Here is a 21,372-nt window from a genome sequence, read left to right on the forward strand (position 1 = left end):
AGACCATAGTCTCTGTAGAAAGAAGAGCACTATATGGCTACAATATATATGAGTTATTTTTTTATTTTCTTTTAATTTTTATATTCTGTTGCTCCCAGCATTTAGTGAGTTGCCATATGCATTTGTCTTCTTCAGTGCTCAGAGGTAATGGATACACAGATTGACGTCTAAAGATGTTCATCATAGTGTTATTTATATTAATAATATTAGAAATTTTAAATTCTCAATGTTAAGTAATATTTTATGTATAAAATATGTGATGAATAATCTATACCAATTTAAATTTTGGTGTAATAGTCTATTCATTAATATAGTAAAATATTTATATGCATTGTTGGGTCTTAAAATAGGAGGTTGAAAAGAACAGGAATAGGACATCTCAAGGAAAAAGAGTGCTTCAAACTGTTACCAGTGGATTTCTATATATAAATGTAATGAATGTATTTTCGTGTGCCAAGGAATGCTTGAAAACGAAATGAAAGAAATAGATTTAGAAGAGTCTAAAAAAACTTAAAGAATACCTATTTTCGAAGAATCATAGAATTCAGAACGTACATTAAATATCAAGTTCAAACTTACTTTATATGCTTTGTGGCAATTGAAGTTGAGTAATGTGCTCTGTCAAGTATCTGTTTATGACAAATGTGGAATTTGAGGCTTCTGACACCATTCTACTAATTCCTATTATTTTCCTATCACTGTTAACATGGCAAAAGCATGTGTGAAAATTAATTCATCCTCAAAGCTTAAGAATATTCACTTTTATGGAAGCCAAATAGCATTTTAAAGCAGGAATTTTTGGAAATAATTTGTATTCAAATTTCTTTTTGTTCTTTTTTCAATGGATAGCTTAGAGTTCTCCAGAGAAACAGAACTAACAGGATATATCTATGTCTATATTAATAGCTATATCTGTATATATTTACATACCTACATCTACATATCTAGAGAGAGAAAGGTTTATTACAATGACTTGGCTCACGTGATTATGGAGGCTGAGAATCTCACAACCTGCCGTGTGCAAGCTGAAGGCCCAGGCAAACTGGTGGCAGAGTTTCAGTCTGAGTCCAGAGGTCTGAGAAAAAGGGGAGGAAGTGGAGTAAGTTTCTTTCAAAAACCGGGGGAGATGGTGCTGTAAGCTCAAGTCCAAGTGCCAGAGAAAACCAAAGTCCCAGTTTCATGGTCAGGCAGAGAGAAAATTCTTCTGCACCTTTTCGTTCTATTCAGACCCTCAAAGGATTGAGTGAGGCCCACCCACACTTTTTTGGGGGGGAGGGGGGGGAGGTTGGCCCTCTGCTTTAATCGGTCCACCAGTTCAAATGTTAATCTCCTCCAGAAACACCCTAACAGTCTTGCAGAAATTACACTTAGCCAAATACTTGGCAAGTTGACATATAAAATTAACCATCGCAGTGACCTTAAGCCAACTGCTTAACTTTTGTGAGCTGGGGGTACTTTGTCTGCAAAAAGGGGAGATTACTTATATATATTTCGCAGCACTATTTTATGGTTTAAATAAGATAAATTAAGAGACTAACCCTACCCTTGCACATAATGACTATTCAATCAATGCCAGTTTCTTTCCCTCCCTGTCCTTGTATTACCCATGACAGGATCAGTTAAGTCATACTATATGTCTACTGGTACAAGTTGAATTCTGTCTCCCCAGCCAAAAAATTAATACATTGAAGTCCTAACCTTCAGTACCTCATAATGTAGTCATATGTAGAGACAGGCTTGTTACAGGGGAAATCAAGTTAAAATGAGATCATTAGAGTGAGCACTAATCCATTATGAATGGCATGCTCCTTAAAAAAAAAATTGGACACAGGGACACACACACACACACACACACACACACACACACACACACACACACACAGAAGGAGAGCTCCAAATGGAGACTGGAGTTACACTATCACAAGCAAAGGAATTACCAGAAGCTGAGAGGGGCCTGGAACAGACCCTTTCCTTGCACCTTCACAAGAATCATGACCTTGCCAGCACCTCAATCCCAGACTTCCAGCCTCCAGAATTGTGAGATGATAAACTTTTGTTGTTTAAACCACCCAGTTTGTGGTTCTTTGTTACAGAAATTCTAGGAAACAAATACATTTATATTTCTTAGATTGACATTTACTTGTAATGACATATTTTAAGGATAACTATTAGTTCTTACCAGAATCTGTAAGATCCTTCTTTTCCAATTTCAAGGAAAGCAGTTCCAAAACTCTTTAGGCCCAACATGCCTCTTCAAGAATACAGAAGGTAAGGCATCTCCCTGCTGTATGTGATTCTGATTCTAGTTTTTCAGTATCTTACTAAGCATAAGTTATTTATACAGGTCATGAGTTAACAAAACAGATAAGTAGGCGGATGGATGGATGGATGGATGGATGGATGGATGGATGGATGGATGGATGAGTGGATGGATGGATGGATACATAGATACATAAACTATAGATAAATGTAGAGAGAAATCTCTATTTCTATCATTGTACATATACCTATGTCTATAGTTATATTATCTATATCTGTCCGGCTTTTTAATAAACATAATACCACAAGCTTTTTTCATTTTATCAAAAACTTGCTACAAACATCATTTTAATAAAATTGTCATGTCATACTCTCTCACATGTTTGTATTTACTAAGATTTGCCAACCATTAACGTATTGTTAGGCAATCGATGCCCCTTCCCCCTTTTTGCCATATGTTTTCAGATCAAGCTTTATCCACATTTCAGAATATTTCCTTGAGGTAGTGTACCAGAAAAGCAATTACTAGGCCAAAGCCTATAAATATTTTTAATATTCTTGATACATATTGCCAGATTGCTTTGCAGTAAAGCTGGTGTTCTTTGCTTTGGGGTTTAATCTCAAGACAATTCTTTGTAGCAAGAGAAGGATAGAAGGTCATGGAGAGTAGTGAGAGCTTTGCTGTTCGACTGTCACAAACAAGTAATGAATATTTTCTTATGAAAAAGCTCAGAGCCATGCATAGTGCTTAAATAACACACGTGGGTAACTCAAGAACTCTCTGGCTCAATATTTCTGGAAGCCTAGCACTTAAATGCAATATCGAGAATTAAATTGTCAGCTCATGTGCTGAGCAGAAAGCATCTCTATCGTCTCTGTTCTGTGGAATGTTTCTACTGACCTGCACACTTGAGTGTTTAGCTCAGAGATCGTTTTCAATAAACTGTTGTCACTTGAAAATAAACAGTCTGGACAATGTAAGGTCCATTTGGAATACTGAGAAAATAAACAACCTGGGATGTGCTTCCTTCTTGTCTTTGCAGCCCTTTTAGGAATGTGTGCTCCAGAGACTTCACTCTCTTCTCCAAAGCAAAGCTTTTATTTAAAATAAAGCCATTTATTTGGCGCTTCTGGGTGACCCTTTTTTGAAGAACCACAGCAATGGGTGGCTTTGGAGTCCCACTTCGAAGAAACCAGTTCATCCTCCTGGTACTCTTTCTCTTGCAAATTCAAGGGCTGGGTCTGGACATGGATAGTCGTCCTACCACTGAAGTCTGTGCCACACACACGATTTCACCAGGACCCAAAGGTGAGGAAAGAAAAACAAAATTTTAATCTATAATAAGTAAGCTCTCTTCCTTCACCTCTCAACCCCATTCTAGTCCGCTACGACTTTCTCTCCTCCCCTCCCCGAGTTCCTCCCACTTGTCTTCTGTTTTGGAAAATCAATGGCCTGTTACTTATTTTTCGATCTCCTTTGATGTTAGGTAAGAGAATGTTTGGAGGGGGTGGAACCCGGGGGCAGGGATGTGATGGAGCTCACCCAGGTCTCTCTTCTGTTCGGCTCTAGGGCAGATCCACGGCAAGACATTAGTCTTCGGGAATCCTTTCCTTTAAAGCATCTTGGGTTGTTTTTATTCCAGCTCCTTTCTCATCCTGATTCTGGTAAAGGTACTAGACAAAAATCTCGGTAAAGAAAATATTAACTCTTTTGTATGTTTCATAAACTAATGGGCTCCTGGGTTTCAGTGCAGAGGAAAAATTTTGTCAAGGTTTGGAGGTAGTGTACAAATCAACATTTCTTTATTTGAAAGTAGTCTTTGGGGCCAAGTGCCTTCAGCTGAAGGATGATAGAATATTGCAAAACTTTTTTCAAGTAGAGCCAAGGTCTAAATGTGCTTCAAGCAACTGGTTAATAAAAAATGCTGCTGTTTTCCTGGTTTCAGCTCTAACCCATTGGTTTAAAAGTGGTCACTGCAGTGCAGATTGGTGTTCCCTCATTAGTAATTCATGCTATTTCTCCAGGCTATAGGGTGAGAGAACTGCAGATGCTTAAAATTTTAAGTAGAAAAAAAGGTCTTTCAAAAAAATCAGAAACACATCACCCAAGCTTGTCAGTTATTTAAATGCGTATTGCTTAAAGTGCATTTTTCTTAATCAGTGAATTAATTTCCTCCTAGGATTGCAATCCAAGTTTTAACCTCTGATACCATAAAATAAATGCAGGGAGAACAATGAGACCTTGGGGCTTCCAAATAATTTCTTGGATGATTAAATGCATAATATGAGGGCAAATGTTTAGAAAAGAAGGTTTTGATTAGAAATAAAGTAAATTACTTAAAACCACTACTGACTTTCCATAGAGTATAGGAAGCTTTGTATTATTCCCAGTGTGTCATGGAAAATGCTAAAACTTAAAATTTTCCTTGTTCCCACAAATGGAAAAAAACCAATTGAGAACTGCACTGTTAAAACAATTTTTCTTGCAGAGAAACTGCAACTTTCAAACTGGAAGAAAAATGGAGAAAATGTTATTAAAATAGTGTTCAAATTATAATGCATTTCAATCTGACAATTCTATTCATTCCAATTCAGCCAACACACATTGAATACCTACTAAGTGCCACGCACTATTTTAGGCACAATAGATGCATTAAATAATATATATTAGTGTCATGAGCAATGGAGAAATAAATGATTTAGGAGAGAAAACAGAGAGCAAATAAAATTTGTTGGATACCAGCAGAGTGTCCACCATGAGTCTTCCTCCCCTCATTTCATTACTTACCACGAAACCTCCACCTTCCCATTAGAAACCCCGTTAAGATTTCAAACAATGGAAACCTCTTTATCTCCCTTCCTGAGCCTGTGTAGAAATTACATGACGGCTACAAGCCAGAAATGTGACAGAGTAAGGAAGCAAGCGCTCCTAAGCGAGACTTAGGAAAGGGGCCTCTCGAACCCTGAGTGTCAGAGCCAGGTCTGTTATTGATCTGGTACGATTTCTTCTTCTTCCCCCAGAGCCTGGGAACTTTGCATCAGATGGATTCTAAGTTCTTTTCTTATTAAAGTAATTCCATGATTTGGGAATGTGCTGACGACCTACTAAGTCCCAAGCATCATGTGAGATACTGAAGGTTTCAAACTAAGAAAGAATGTGTCCTAGAACGTATATCTCCATTTCAAGCTGGGTATTAGACTGCAAACCCATGGAGTCAGGACACAGTTAACTCCGTTTTTCCTTTGCAAATTGCCTGTATGTGCACATGCAGCATCATGAGAATGCGCTTCACTGCCTTCCTCTGCTCCAGGCCCTGTGTTAGATGTTGGACATACAGTGAAAAACAAGATGTAGTTGTTGTGCTTCTTAAAACTCTCCTATCAGGTTATAAACTGCGATCTACCCTATCTAATTCCTTTGTAAGCATAATAACAGCCTTTCCCCACCCCTGAACAAGGCAGATTTGCATATTTAGTTCTAAAACTGAAAACAACAACAACAACAACAACAAAAACCAAAAAACAAAAAAAAACAAAAAACAAAAAAAAGCCTTGATGGCCAACTAAACATTTTAAAGGACTGTTTCTTCTGCTCAATATATTTTTCCTACGATTAAACTGGTCTATACTTTTCTCCATGGCTAATTATTGCCCTATCATATTTACCAGCACTGTGCTCAGAAACATCTAGGTATTCTGAGAAACAGACAATACGCGGAGTTTTCTCTAAATTCATTTGGAAGATTGTGAACTAAATAAATTATTAAGAGTTGCAGGTGGGGAGCCAGGTATGCTAACCTGCCATATAATCTGCTGTCCAATAGAGAGATACCATATTTCACTACATTATTTCCCAGGCATGACTTAGTGGAAAGACATGGGATTGAATCTGTTTGGTCTTCGATGTGTTATTCTATCTACTGATGTTTCAGTTTCTTTCTTTGTAAAATGGTCCTTCATCATAGACCTGTTTTAAGAATAATATAAGACGATCAATGTACACTTTAAGTTGTGTTAGACATCATGAATAGGTGCTTAAATTCTATTTACCTTTCTTTCCTCTTCCTATCTAAGTCTGTTGAATAACGATTTTAAGAATAAGCATTGTTCCAGTTATCAAAACTTCTTTGTTGAAGGCCATCCTTATTTTTCTTTCTATGCCTTAAATTCATTATTTTATGCTGCTTTGTAGGAAAATGTGCTCTTTTCTTTCCTACCTCGGTGGGATCTTTAAACAATTTGTGTGAAATTCTGACCTCTAGTGGTTTTACTTAGAAACAACAATGCTAGGAAACTAACGAGAAATGTTAAAAAGAATTTTAAAACCAGTAAGAGATATTTATTTAGGTGATGCTTTACCATTTCCAAGGATCTTTGAGATATGCTATCTTGTTGAATTTTCACAATTGTCCGGCATGGTAGCCATTGCTTTAAACTTAAAGAAAAGATAAGAAAACAACAACCCAGAGGCCAAGGAGAGTGGCCGCAGCCTTGCAAGCAGATGCAGTGCAGTCATGCGGCGTGAATTTACCTCGCCTTCTGACTCTGAGTCTAGTGTCATTCCATGACATCCACCGCAATGTCATGGAAACACACTCCATTGACCCCTTTTTGATAAGAAATGGATAAGACAATGCCTAAGAACGTGCGGTTCTTGCAACTTCTTAGCTCATCGTGGTACTGGATGCTAACACATGCTGAAAGTGACGACATGCCTCAGCTTCGCTGATGCCCCTGTGTCAGCCTAGCCTGGCTGCTAACCCGGCACCACTTCACTCAATAAGTCAGGATTTCCATCGCTTCTGAAGATGCTACAGCTCCTACAAGTGAGCATGATGACTCCTCCACCCAGTGGCCCGTGACGGACTCATGGGGAAGCTGTCTCTTCCCTCCAGTGTGACTCTAATGACAACCTCAGTTGCGGTGGTGGGATCAGGGATACCAACACATACTGAAGGGTTGCATTCCCCAGGCACCGTGTGAGCACTTCATAACGTTTTGAAATTTAATTATCTTGGTTGACTTTGAGAAAGAAAACATGACAATTATCATTTGACAGATGAAGAAACTGAGGTCCAGAACTAAGAAGCCACTAGGGTAAGGCCACACAATTTGAAAGTGGCAAGTTGGAACTCAGTGCGGTTCTGGTTGACTCCATGCTCTAATCTGCCCCCTAAACCCTCTAACCATTGGGTCCCCTAAGCAGTGCTGACAGCATCACAGTATTTTATAGGGAGAATGGAAGAGCTACTTCAGTTTTACTTAAAGCTCCTATTGGTCACTATGGAGCTCACGCATAGGCGGACCGGGTGACACACATGAGTGCCGGACGGCACGAAGTGCATAGCTTTGCCATAAAGGAAGCCCTGTGGAGCAACCCTCTATCTGGAATCATTTCTTTCTCAGCAAACCCTTTAGCCTCCAGGAAATGGACTTCTATCTGGCCACCCCCCATTTTCCTGAACATGGCTCTGGGTCTCAGCAACTGACACAGCTTGAGTTATTTCCCAGAAGCCTTCTCAGCCTCCAAACAGGCCTTCTTGTGACTTCCGCAAACAGATGACCAGAAACATCAGGATCGCTTTCACACTCAAATTGGAAGTCTCACTCCCTGTAAAGTAACTCTCAGAGATAATTCAGTTTCACTCCAGTTATTTTTATGTTTGTGAAAACTAAAGCCCAGAGAAGTAAAATAACTTATTCTATGTCACACAGCTGCCAACTGGTGGCAGGGCTAGAACTAGAGCTCATATTCCAGATTCCCAAGCCAGTCATTGTTCTATTCTGCCACATTATATCATTGTTCTCACGTTTTATTATTAAGCATGAAATGATCCTTCCTTCACTGCTATAAATTAATATTAGAAAAGAAGTTCTGTGAGGTCAATATATAAACATAGTACAGAATTGTTTTAACTCGGTCACCTTGATATAAATTAAGCTGCTGATTTCTTTCTGGTGACTTTATCCGAGAGGTTAAGGAAGTGGGTATTTTCCCAAAACCTGTATATTAATTATGTTAATTAATGGATTCTTTCATTATGAGTTTTATTGTGTATTTTATGCATAAGGAGAGACCAGATTTTTAAGTGGCTTGTCTTTTTTTAACTTTGTATTTCACTGTGTGGGTGTACAAAACCATTTTTTCTCTCCTTTTCTCTTTGGGTAGATGCCAAGAAAATATTTCAAGGTTATGTCAGGAAGGGAAGAATAAAACTCCAGTCAATCAAAGTGTGGGCAAAGATGAGTCAGGAGGTAGTGACCGGTAATGACCAAAAAATATATATATATATTAGTTTGTTTCAGTTTAGTAAGGGTATAACCTCGACTCATGCCATTTTTCTCTTCAACTCTCTTACATAATAATTTGGCTGTATATCAATCACTATGAAAGACCATAGTAATAGGTACTTGCATGTTGGTAAAGATCATGGGGTTTGGAGACAGAATGGATGGTTTCAGATTTGAACACCGCCACTTACTATGTATGTGATCTCGAGCTTCAACATCCTCATTTTTTAAGTGGCAATAATAATACTGTCCGTCTGAAATGTTTACGTTGAAAATTAAAACATGTTTAATGTATAGCTTAGCTACCATTATTTCTTTTATTAGCTTCTATTGCTACTACTAGTCACCATAAGCTTCCTCCCTAAAGAAAGGCTCATGGATTATAAAGTTGGTTCAACAAATAGAAATGACCAGGAAAATGCCACCATCTCTGCTCCTTGTTGCATTTTCCTGCCTATTTTTAGTCTCGCTGCAAAGTCAACCTTTATTCTTCAATAGCTCACAAACTTGAGACCACCTGTTCCTTTCAGTAATGTTGCCATCTTTCTGTAGTTCTCCAACTGAGCCTGGTGTTGCTTATCAGTAAACTGGGAATAATGACTTTATAAATATCACTAGGGATGTAATAAGATTAAATGAGTTAAGACACACAAAACCAGGCCTCAGTTTTCTCATCGGTAACATGGGCTGATAATCGTGTGATTACTGCAGAGAGCTGTGGTGAAAAGCAATGAGTTAAGCCACATAAAGCACTTAGCGCTGTCCTTAAGGACTCTGTAAATATTAGCAAACCACACATTAGCAAAACCCAAAGGGAGAATAAGAGTGTTTTTCCTGTTTTTTGGTTTTTTTTCCCTTTCTTTAAGGGATGTTTTCCTTTAGTTATTGTCTGTGCCACAGGTAGGCAGTTCTGTTGGCCTTGGGTCATTGATAATATACATAGACCAGACACGACTTATCTGTTTCTCACCCTTCTTACTTGTCTTCATGCGATTCTACTTCTGGAAACTTCCTCAATCCTGTTAGAAATGATTTTATTTGTCCTCTCCATATCTTTTCAGGATATTCCAACCCATAACCAGTCTGTCTGGTTTTTGTACCACATTTGATTTGCAACACCCTATAATTTTACAAAATTCTTTAAATTATATTTTATAGCTTTTTCTGCTCTTTTATGAGTTGTAAATATACAGAGTAAAAACCTGACACTCTGAAACTCAAGTAAAGTAGCATCTAAATAATTTCATTGTTTTTAAATTATTTATTGTGATTGTTCTTGATTTGAAAACTCTGGAAGCATCATTTAATGTCTCTTGTGGCCACTTGACAATACTTGTATCTGTCAAAAAAAATTATACAAATGTGAGTCTTTAGAATGCATAGTTTATCCATTATTTTGCTTTAGCTCCACCGACATACTGTAGAAATTATTATCCCTATTTAAAGAGAAAGAAACTAAAGCACACTACCTTTGCATGTGATCTAACCTCACAGCTATGAGCAAGTATTCTGAAGAGAAATCCTATGCCTGTTTGACCTCCCTAACCTTGAAGGAAGTAATGCTAATCAACTCAGTCGATGAGATGAGCTAAAATCTCTTAAATGATCTTAGGCAAAATCAGCCATACCTCAATAAGAGGTCAGACATCCTGTAGATACCAAATTTCTCAAAGAGGTGACTCATTATTCTCTGCACTTCAAGAACTATGAGATTTGGAGATGCGTCGTGTGCAAGACATTATAATATTAGGTGCAATTGCAAACAGTCTAAATGGCATTGTTCTGTCTGGCCTGAGATAACAAATATCTAGAAAAAATATTTTGACATTCATGTCCAAAAGCAGACAAAGATGTCATCTCTCTCTTGTCAGATCACATACTGAGTGACAAAATGACAGACCAACCAAAAGGAGGAAGTCTGTATATCCAGTGAGAAGTTGGGAGTGGCATCACGTGTTGACAGTATGCTTCAGACTGAAATGAAAGTCCCCAGAGAGACTGAGAGACTTTGATATACCATAGAGGAGGGTCTCTGGAACTGATTATGTCAAAATGATTTATCAGTGTCACCCTAGCATTTGAATAGCAAGGCTGGACAATGCCACCAGTGATCTTGGGGCAAAGCTGGTACTAGACCATAGATACAAGCCAGATACACTGAAATAAAGTTCATGTAGAGTGTTCAAAGCAAGGGATATGACCTGCTTCTAGATTGGAGTAACCTCAGGTGACGCTATAGTTTCCAAATTAAGATGGGCTCAAATTTTTTATTAATTTACATATTTTTTATGTTTTCTCATGATCAAGGCAGCCAATACCGTGTTGTTGTTATTCTAATGTGGCCCAACTGCACTAATATAGAACTGTTCTCTTGCTCCCTCTTCCTGATTCTATAATATTTTTAGTCTGAACAGATGAACATATGCAAAACCATAATTTCCAGCATTTACTGCTGCCAAGGTGTTCCCGCACCTGCCTGTAAGGCTTAATTAGTGGGAACTGAATTTCCCAAAATGTATCATGTCACAGCCTGTTCTCCTATATATCTTCCTGTCTTACTTTTTGGAATTAAAAATCTGAGTGGGGTAGGAGGTTAGGGCACAGTACTCTGCCATGTCAAAAACCATCATTAATGCAAAAAAGTTATTGAATCAATTTTCTGATCAGTAGAGACTGCATCTCAGAGAAGGGATGTCCACAGGAAGAGGAGCTAAGTGTTATCCTACCTCCTTTAGGTAAATAGGATCGATCTTTTAATAAGATAGAGCACAGGATTATTTTCCCTATTCTAGCTCCAGTGGCTTCAGTGTAAACAGAAACTCTATATACTTTGTTATCCTAATTTTCATTGTATCTTGGGTTTTCTTTTCTTTTTCTTTTTTTCTTTCTTTCTTTTTTTTTCTGTTTTCATAGCTGTTTTGTAAAAGTTGTGAGATTATATCAGGTTTGACCAGCTAAATGATAGTTTAAACCCAAGGAGCCCATGAAAGTTTTTGAGTAGGAGAATGACATAATTATATTTGTTTTTTGGCAGATAAATCTCTTGCAGAGTTGAAGATAGATTGAAGGGTGGGAGAAGCTCCTGGTGGAATGTGAATTAAAAATAAGGGATTAATCAGGGCTTTTGGGATAGAGAGGAGGGGTTATATTGGAGAGAGATTTCAGAAGCAAAATTAGTAGGGTGTAATGAGTTCTAACCACGTTTGAGCTGCCTGTGGACATTCAGATGAAAGAGTTTAGTGGGCAGTTGGAAATAGATGTCATACATTTTTATTAGGCATTTCTTTTCTACAAACGCCAATCACGTGACCTATAGACCCGAGTCATAGTTTTTATATTTTGCCTCATTTAGTGACAGTCACCAGGGAGGACACTGCCATTTTCACAGAGTGTTGGGATGTCCATGGATTACACAGTTATTACTTATACTTAATAATAATACTACTCTTTTCTTTAAATTTGTTTTTGCCCCACTTCATAGTGAAAGGGTTTTTAGGCAGAATATTGTGTGTTACAGCTATAGAGTGTTGTAAACATTTCAGTGCCGGAAACACAAATCTCTGGGAGCAAAAATATGCATCAGCCTGGTTGCTGCAAATCTGCTCAGCTGAGGCAGGGGCCAAAAGAGGCATCGCTTTCCCTTGGCTTCTTTTTATCCCTCTAATTTCAAATGGCTAAAAGTTTTAGGTGGCCTTTTGGATGACACTGCTATGCTGCAATATTTCTCGAGCATTCACGGCATGTTCCGGTCACCATTCAGCCCTTCATCTGCATGATCACATTGGCTCCTCTCAACAACACTGGGAGAGAGATATTTAATGATTCAAATTTTCTGACGACGAAACTAAGCCTTGAAGAATTTAAGTGGGTCACTAAAATACCAGAGCCAGTGAGTGATGGAGCCAGCAGCACCTGAACTAAGCACCCCGATCCCAGATCGGGTGCTCCTAATCACTGCATTGTATTGCAGAATTGTGCCACTTAGTCCTGGGTGGATGGATTATTCCTTGCATTTGTTTCTACTGACTTGGCTGTGGACACATTTTAATAATGAATGATATATGTAGACAGAAGAAAACCTGCCTAACAAACCTTAATGTTGTATTTTTCATTAAGTACAATGTCAGGTTTTTTTTCTTCCCTGTTTACTAAGACATGCAGTGACTACAAAAGACTTGCAGGCCCCAAGTGCTATTTTTTATTTTTTTTAAATCAAATAAGCCTGAAGACAAAGCGTAGGTTCTTTGTAATTCAAGTAGGAAAGATTGTAGTTTTCATGAAACCCTCACTTTTTTTTTTTTTTGCTAGGTTACACAGAGACGAGCTGAAGGGCGAATGAAGTTCATGGGTCCCTAGAAATGATGGGGCCCAAATAAGAGATTGTTTGACGTCATGGTCACGCATATTAATGACCTGACTTGGGCTATAGTCATAAACACCTGAAAATTTTAGTTGTTATCATTATCGGCAGTGATATTATTGTTAAATAAATTAATCACAACGTATCTCATTACAGATTACGTTTCCTTGCATTTGTTTAAGCACAGTAATATTGGAGAAGCACTTTCATTTTATTTCCTTATTTGATATGTTATCTTGTCATTTGAGGAGAGATGAGTATTCATGAGTAAAGGCCAAGTCTTTCCACCCCTACATCACTGATCTTTCCAAAAGCTCACCTTGCTAGCCGCCAACAAAACACAACAGCTTCCCTTTACTAACGCTCATGACATTTTTAAGACCTCGTTCGGTGACTCCTTCCCACCAAACTTTTAGGCTTAGATCACGTCTTTTCCAAGATAGTGCTGCATCCCTAGGACCTGTTACAGGACTTAATAGCTAATAGAAACTCAATAAATATTTGTTCAAGGAATGAATGAGTGAACAAATTGTGAATAGAATAGCTCTAGAGAATAAAGTGTGAAATATCTGCCCTTATTACAAGGAACTTACACTCTAACTAGTTGACATTATACAAAAAATTACACACTGACGCATTTTTAAATAATACTTCAAGGCATTGACTAAGAAGCAGTAACAAGGAACCCAATGGTGAATTGCTAAGGAAATAATTCTTTCAATAAGTTCAGAGAATTTAGAATTTAATTTGAGATAAGTTTCATGGGCAGGACTTAAAAGGGAAAGAAGGACATAGTTCCTCTATATTATTCATAACTTATTTTTTAATTTTGAGACTATTTCATGCTTCTTATAATGCATAAATTATATAAATATGTACAAAATATATACAAAAACGAAGTCAATGATTTCACTTTTCACTGTGACCCTTCCCTTCCAGACCCACTTCTCCCATGTAACCGTCATTAATTAATAGCTTGGTATTAACAACACGTCTCTATATTTATTCTGCTCATTTACTCTTTGTTCTAAATGGGATCACATGTATGTGATTCTCCAAGAGACATTCTTTTCATAGTATAACCCAGAGCTCACTCCTTATCCAAAGATTTTTTTTAACTCACTCATCTCATTATTTTTAGTAGCTACATAATAGTCTTGCTTGTATTTTCATCAGTCCCATAGTGATAAACTTTCTGATTGTTCATGGTTTTTGTTTTTGCCACTACAAACAATCTCATATATATGTTTGTTCTTATAGTTATTCCTGTAAATTAGGTTCCCTAAATTAGTGTGTGGTTTTTTTATTTTAATTATATAGACAGGTTATTATCCAGAAACGCTGTAGCAATTTACATTGCCAAAAACAATGATTAATGCTTTTTGTATATATGACATCTTGGGATGTGATTAGATCTTTAAAATTATTAGTAAATCTGTTAGCAAACTATAACAGACATTACATATATACATATTTTTAGTGAGCCTGGACATTTTTCATCTATCATTTATTGTTTATATTTGTATATCATCTTTTTATTTATTTTCTTTGAGAAAGCTCTTTGCATATTAAGAATATTAATAATTCTTATGTCTTAGTGTTTGTTTTTTTCCTTGTCTATCACATATTTGTTTATAAATTTTATATATTTATGTGGCATCTTATATCATGTAAAAACTTTTCATTTCTCATATGGTCCTAAATGTCTATCTTTTCTTTTATAACTTTTTTTCTCGAGATGAATTTCAAAAGGAGAGAAGAGCATATGCCATTCAATGGAGGCATGAATTGAAAGACATGTTAATGAACAATGAATAAATAAGTTGGACAGGAATAGAAGGTAATGCAGGTCAATGTCAGAAAATAAAGCCAGAAAAATTCCATTGGAACCAGTCTGTGAAGGTCCAAACGCTGGACTAATTAGTTTGGACTTGGCCTATAAACATAGATGAACTGCTGAAACATTTTGAATGGGCCAGTTTTATAATGAAAATGTGATTTTATAAAGATTAATTTGCAAGATGGTTTGGAAAAGCCAAGTTCCGATTCAAGGAAACCAATATTTCAGCAACTATTCATTGAACAGACATTATTCTAGGCACTTGGAATCACCATGAAGACCATTTAAGGATCACCTGCAAAGAGCAGGGGTTAGAATATGAGCACTAGGTAAAATAGAGGTAAAATAAAGGACGTAGGTATTGCAGAAAAAGAAAAGATGGATGTGAGAACAAAGTAAGAGTCAAGATGGGAGTGAGGAAGGATGAACAGTCAAAGCCAGTTAGGGTATTGAGCCTGGGAGATTAGAGCATGGTGGTAATATTGGTATACACGAGCAAATTAGAAAAAGGAAAAAAAAAAAAAAGGTGGAGGGAGCAGTAAGAAAGATTTGTGTATTTGCCTGGGCTGACTTACCAGATTATAAGCCATCACCATAGATGTCCCAACAAGCTGAAGTCAGTTCATTAACCAGCCATTATTGAGAATGACATTTCAATCAATTACTAACTTATTTGTCTGTATTGTCATTAAGTTCACATTCATTCATCTTGTCTTTAAGGGTGTTATTCCTTTTATTTTGCAAATCTTTATTGAGAAAGCACCTGTTGCCAAATACTGGGGATACAGAGAAAATAATATCTCATCCCTGACCTGTTCCATTATCTATGACTCAATGTGGTGGATGCTGTGAAGTGTGAGGGGAGTTCCCTTCAGAGAATGAGATGAATCCTGACTGTTCTAGAAGGAGATGGGAGCAGGACAGTCTGAACATAGAAGACTCCTGGGTAAAGAAGGTGACACAGAGCTGGACCTATAGAGTGCATGGAGTTGGACAGAAGATAAAAATCCACATAAACTTTTATTAACGAGAACATCTTAGTATCAGCCTGCCTGATAGGATGACAAATTTGTATTTTAGCTTATTTTCTTTTTCATTTACCTTGAGATATAAGTTTATTCTGCTGGGCCCAATGCGAGGGATCTTATTTACTTCTTCCTGAGAGAGAATGGTGGTAGGGGCAGTTAGTTGTGGGCAGGTAGTTAGATGTTTCTTTCTTTATACTCCCATAATAGCTACTCTTCTGACATCTAGCACAGTAATTGTATGCTTACATGCCCATCTTCTCCTGAGGTTTTGATCTTATAGCAAGGCTCTTATTCCCCTGATCAGTGTCTACTAGTTATATTAGTAAGGAAGCTTGCGTTTGCAAGTGAAAGAAACCAAACACAAGCTATACTTAAACTGGTTAATCAAACAAACAAACCTAAGAGAGAAAGGGAATTTATAGACCCACTTAGCAGGGAAGGATTCAAGCTGAGCTATAGCCAAGCTCTAGAGATATGGTCAAGACTCAGCCTTCACACTTGGTTCTGCTTTCCTCTATAATGACTTCCTGTTAAAGAAGGGTCACCCTTCATGGTGATTCAGATACTTCCATGATCATCTATTCTTTCACCACCCCTGAAGAAAAAGCAAGTCTCCATTTTTAAAACAGCTTGAATTACTGAGGAGACTTATCTACAAAATGAGACTTATTGGCTCTTACTGGGTCACACGTCCATTGCCAAACCAATTACTGTGGATAAGGTTCAAATCACATGAATTGAAAGTGAGCAAATGCGGCTTCCTATAGAAAATTGTGGCACTGTTACCAGAAGCACAGGCGGAAGATATCAGGTAGACAAAAGCAATAGGTGCCCACTATTCACTCAGTATTTAGTGGATCAGTGAGGGCACACTTGATGTCACCATTCATAATATTATTTACTGTTCAAGTAACTTCATGAGAAAAATATAACTATCTCAATTTTCAAGATAGAAAATTGAAGAAGAGAGAGTAATTGTTTCGTATAAGATTAAAGAGCTGTTAAGCGGAGATTTAAGATTTAAGCCTAGGTCTCTGTGGCTATGAATTCATTCACTAGGGCTGCCGTAACAAAATACCACAAACCAGAGGACTTAAACAACAAACATTTATTGTTGTTACAGTTCCAGAGCCTGGAAGTCCAAGGTCAAGTAGTCAGTAGATTTGGTCTCTCATAGCTAAGACCTCTTTCCTTGGTTTGCAAGTGGCTGTCTTCTCACTGTGTCCTCACATAGTCTTTTCAGGGGTGTGTGTAGGCATCTCTTGTGTCCCTTTGTGTGTCCAAATTTTCTCTTCTCATAAGGACACCAGCCAGATTGAATTAGGACCACCCTAATGGCCACAATTTAACTTAATCACCTCTTTAAAGGACTTATTTCCAAATATAGTCACATTCTGAAGTACTAGGGCTTCAAAATATAAATTTTGAAAGGAAGGACACAATTCAGCCCATAAAAGACTACAAAACTCCTGTTCTGCCCATTGCATCAAGCTTCCGGAAGAAATTTGAATGAGTGTCCTGTCAGACCTGTGGTTCTAAAGGCTGAGTCCCTCAGCAAACTGTATCTTGGTTAAAAAATGCTATCTTCTGCATAAGATTCTCCCTGGAACTGCTTTTCTCCTCAAAGGCATGCAGTTTCCAAGGAACTAAGATGAACGTGGTTCCTTTATAACCATATCCCTACTGTAGGACCAGAAATAAACAATATTTTATAAATGTGTAAATATTTTTTCTATTCACAAGACTCATATTGTTGTTTATTGTTCTTAAGCAAGATTGGCCAAGGTCTGGATCTCCCTTGTCTACAGATAAGCTGCCCCTACCTGTAATTCCATCACTAAGCTATTAAAATGAATCAAAAGACCACGTGTCTCAGAGTTAGGAAACAATTCTCAATTCAGGAGACTTTAGAATACGTAGAGACTCTAATTATTTCCAGTTATAGATAAAACAGAAAATTTGAGAGGTTAAATATCACACCTAAGTTCACAAAGCTTGAAAGTAATTTAATAAGAACTTGAGCTCAGGATCAGCATATCATCCCAGATCCCCAGGAACTACTGTTATCTATGAATGAAGATTCGACTGGAATCTTCTTGTTGGAAAAAGACAATGGAAATTCATCTTATTCCAACCACTCTGGTCATGGCAGTCTTTCGATCCATTAGTAGTCCTTTCAGAAGACAAAATGGAATTATTTGTCATGATTTGTTTTCAGAGAAACCTAGGTTTACTCTTTTGAATATCTGCTTCTCTTCCTAAGTGCTCACCTCTTTTTTCTTGAGTTATGTAGGGCTCACAGGAGTCTATGAAGATGGCTTTAGCAAATCCCTATAGCCCATTAAAAAGTAAGATTGATGCCATGATATTATGTTTACATAGAAGAATGATCTTATCTTTTAGAGACACTAGCTACAGTATTCAAGGAAGATATGCCATGATATCTATAATTTACTTTTTAAAAAACAGCAGTAAAAATAAATAGATAAAGCAAGGACAATATATTAATTATTAAATCTCAATAATGGTTGTATATTTATTCTACGTCTCATTAATTGTGTGAAAACTTTCATAGTAAACAGTAACAAAATACATAGTCAAATAAAAAAGTAAGTAATGATTATGGGATAAGCACTGAGGTACCGAATACAAAGTGAGGTTCAAAAGAGAAGTCACTTTTGGTGATGATGGTGATAACAATGATAGTCATATGTATACCTCCCTTCTGGTCTCATTAAAACAAGAACTATAAAAGTGGTCGTATGTTTAAAAACACAAACCAAAACCAAGAACAGATGAGTTTACCAAGCGCCAGGCACTGCGCTGAACACTTTTTATGTCTTGTCTCCTTCGGTCCATACCAATCTTGTGTAGTAAGGGTGATTTCTCCATTCTGAATAAGGCTGAGACACAGAGACGTGAAGTGACTTGCTGCAGAGCTCTCTTCCTCAGTGCAGTGCCTTCCTTCTGCCATAGGGAGAGCTGTGAGGACGCGACGGAGCTGAAAGAATTCAGGATGTGTGGGGAGGTGAAGGCAGGAAGGACTGATAGATTAGGTGACTGGAGAGGAGGCAAACAGTAGCTGGTCCCAGGGAGGCCTGACTATTTCGGTGAAATGATGAGGTTGTCATTGGGCGAGGAAATTACTGGGAGCTGGCCCACTTTATGGTCGTACTAGTGTAGCTGGTGTATATGAGAGGTCCAGAGAATAATCGATATGACTACTGAAATTTCTAACAATGAGGATGCAATTGGCATATGTGGGGGAAAGGAGTGATAGAGATAGGAAAGGTATATTTTAAGCAATGGTCTCGCCTCGTTCATAAAGGACACCATACCACCTATCACACTTAATTGTAAGGCTAATCAGGAGAAGGATTGCTAACCTCCCCCCGGCCCACAAGATTATTTTGGCAGTGGGAAAATTACAGTTTCCAGTGAATTTTCTTTAGCATTTCCAAAACCAATTTACTAATTTTAATAATTACTTTCCTTGAGCAGGGGTACTGGCCTAGGTTTAGCTATTTCATTTCAAACTAGAATTCAATTTTAAAAGACTTTTTGCTTGTTGGGGGGGGGGGGGGAAACCTACCTAAGAAAAATTGGTCAACTGTGCACTCTGCTGGAATGCTGCTGGAGAGATTATCACAGCAAGCTGGTGGCCTGAGGGGGCCGAAACAAGCCATTTCTGTAACATTGAAATGACTTCATTTTAGTTGATAGTTTTTTATTTAATTTTAAAACGTAAGTAGCTATTTTTAAAAGGAGAAAAGGAAGTCTAAATTGCCCTACTAATCCAATGAAATATTGCCAAGAGGATAAAAGCAGACAACTGTGAGCCATGTGGGGGACCCTTTCCAAAGCTTGCTTTTATACCTCTCTTCTGTTTTCATTAAAGCAAGTCCCAGAGATCAAATGAATCTAGGACCCAAGCTGAAGGCAAGGCTACAAGTTGTTTACTTCATCTCTGCCAGCATCCCACTCACCACCAGGCTGGGATGCTGGCACACAGGTCAGAAGAATAATAATTCTATTTTCAACCGCCCAGGTCTCCATCAGGAGCCACCAGGGAGTAGCAGATGACTAAGTCACTCATCTGACTGCCTCCAGTTAGATACTCGCTTGCAAATGAATGGGAGAGCTCATAGGAATAGTAATAATGGCACCAATACTTCACATTCATATGGTTTCGTGATTCACAAAGTGCTTCACGTTCATGCCTGCCTTTGATCTTGCCTTTCGGTAAGCAGGACATACATCTTTGGTCCCATTGTACAGAACAGCAATCCTGAACCCAGAAATGTTAAGGCAGGAATTTGTTCCCAATCATACAGCTTGTTCAGAACATGGGCTTGGAAGGTGGATGCCCTGGTTGGAATCCTGGCTTTATTACTTAGGAGCTGTGAGACCCTGGGAAATTATTTAACCTCTCTTTGCCCCTGTTTTCTCATCTGTAAAATGGAGCTAAGAATAGTGTCCACTTCAAAGGTTTTGTGGGGATCAAATGATAAGATGCATGTCAAGTAGTAGGAACCCTTTGGCACCTAGTATTCAATAAACACTATCATTACGTTTGTAAATATCTTATGGCTCACAAAATAGATCCAGTTCAACTATGTTTATTAAGTACCAGAGCCAAACATTTTGCCGAATTCTGGAGATGCTAGAATAAATCACTCGTGAGACCTCAGCCATCCCACAGGGCACAAAGATAGCACAGAAAAACAGACTCACTCAATGTAAGGTGATATTTTAAACAATGAAGATAATTAGAGGGAAATTTAGCCTGACCTGACAATGTTAGAGAGGGCTTCCTGAAGGAAAATACATTTTTGACTTCACCTTTATTTAAAACCCTCTGGGGGAAAAAAAAAAAAAGGTATTATTTTGTCCAGTCTACAAATGAGTGAAAGAAGCCTCAAAAAAGGTCAAGGACTTCCCAAGTCCCCTCGGCCAGTGACTGTTGAAGCTACTTCAAGGATACGTCCTCTGTCAGTGAAGTCACAGAGATAAAAGCTGGGTGTTTTTTTCCTTCCCCACTATCTTTCTTGTTTAAAAAGGAACAAAACTATTATTCTCTTTATATCTCCCCTTTCCTCCCCGAAAAATCTGGCACGGTGCCAAGTTCTGGAAAACCCACAATCTGCTAAGGGTCCCAGACCCTGAGACTGGAAGGGATAGTCATTTGCCCAGGTGGATCTGGAGGGGCAGAGACACACATGTTGCTGAATCTTAGTCCCACTATTCACAAACTCTACGACAGTAGGTAAGCAACCTAACCTCGTTGAGTCTCAGTTTTTTCATTCAAAAAATAAAGCAGTAATAATTTTCACCTCCTAGAATTGCTGTGATGATTACATTAGCACAGGGCTTGCCACACATTATAATTGCTCAATAAACATTCGCTATTAACTTTAGCTAGAGAAACGCCCAGTCTACCTAGTCAACCCACTCCACTCTTCTGGCCTTATCGCACAAATCATCTGTGCGTTCTCCTTTGGAAGCCATTCCCAGAAAGAGATTCTAGAGCTTCATGTGTGAAATGTCCCCATGTTCGACCAGTCTCACAACCTGAAAATCCAGTTCTTCCATAC

General features: G+C 37.9%; 1 protein-coding gene across 1 annotated transcript in view; it reads left to right on the plus strand.

The window, feature by feature from the left end:
- Window positions 1-3,328: 3,328 nt before the first annotated feature.
- Window positions 3,329-21,372, plus strand: part of COLEC10 (collectin subfamily member 10) — a 34,861-nt gene continuing 16,817 nt past the window's right edge. Inside the window, exon 1 of the mRNA XM_011360379.1 lies at window positions 3,329-3,568. Within this exon, the coding sequence (XP_011358681.1) occupies window positions 3,421-3,568 (148 nt within the window). The 5' untranslated portion in view covers window positions 3,329-3,420. The remainder of the gene's footprint in view (window positions 3,569-21,372) is intronic.

Source organism: Pteropus vampyrus, unplaced genomic scaffold (genome assembly GCF_000151845.1).
Source record: "Pteropus vampyrus isolate Shadow unplaced genomic scaffold, Pvam_2.0 Scaffold54, whole genome shotgun sequence".
Lineage (NCBI taxonomy): Eukaryota > Metazoa > Chordata > Mammalia > Chiroptera > Pteropodidae > Pteropus > Pteropus vampyrus.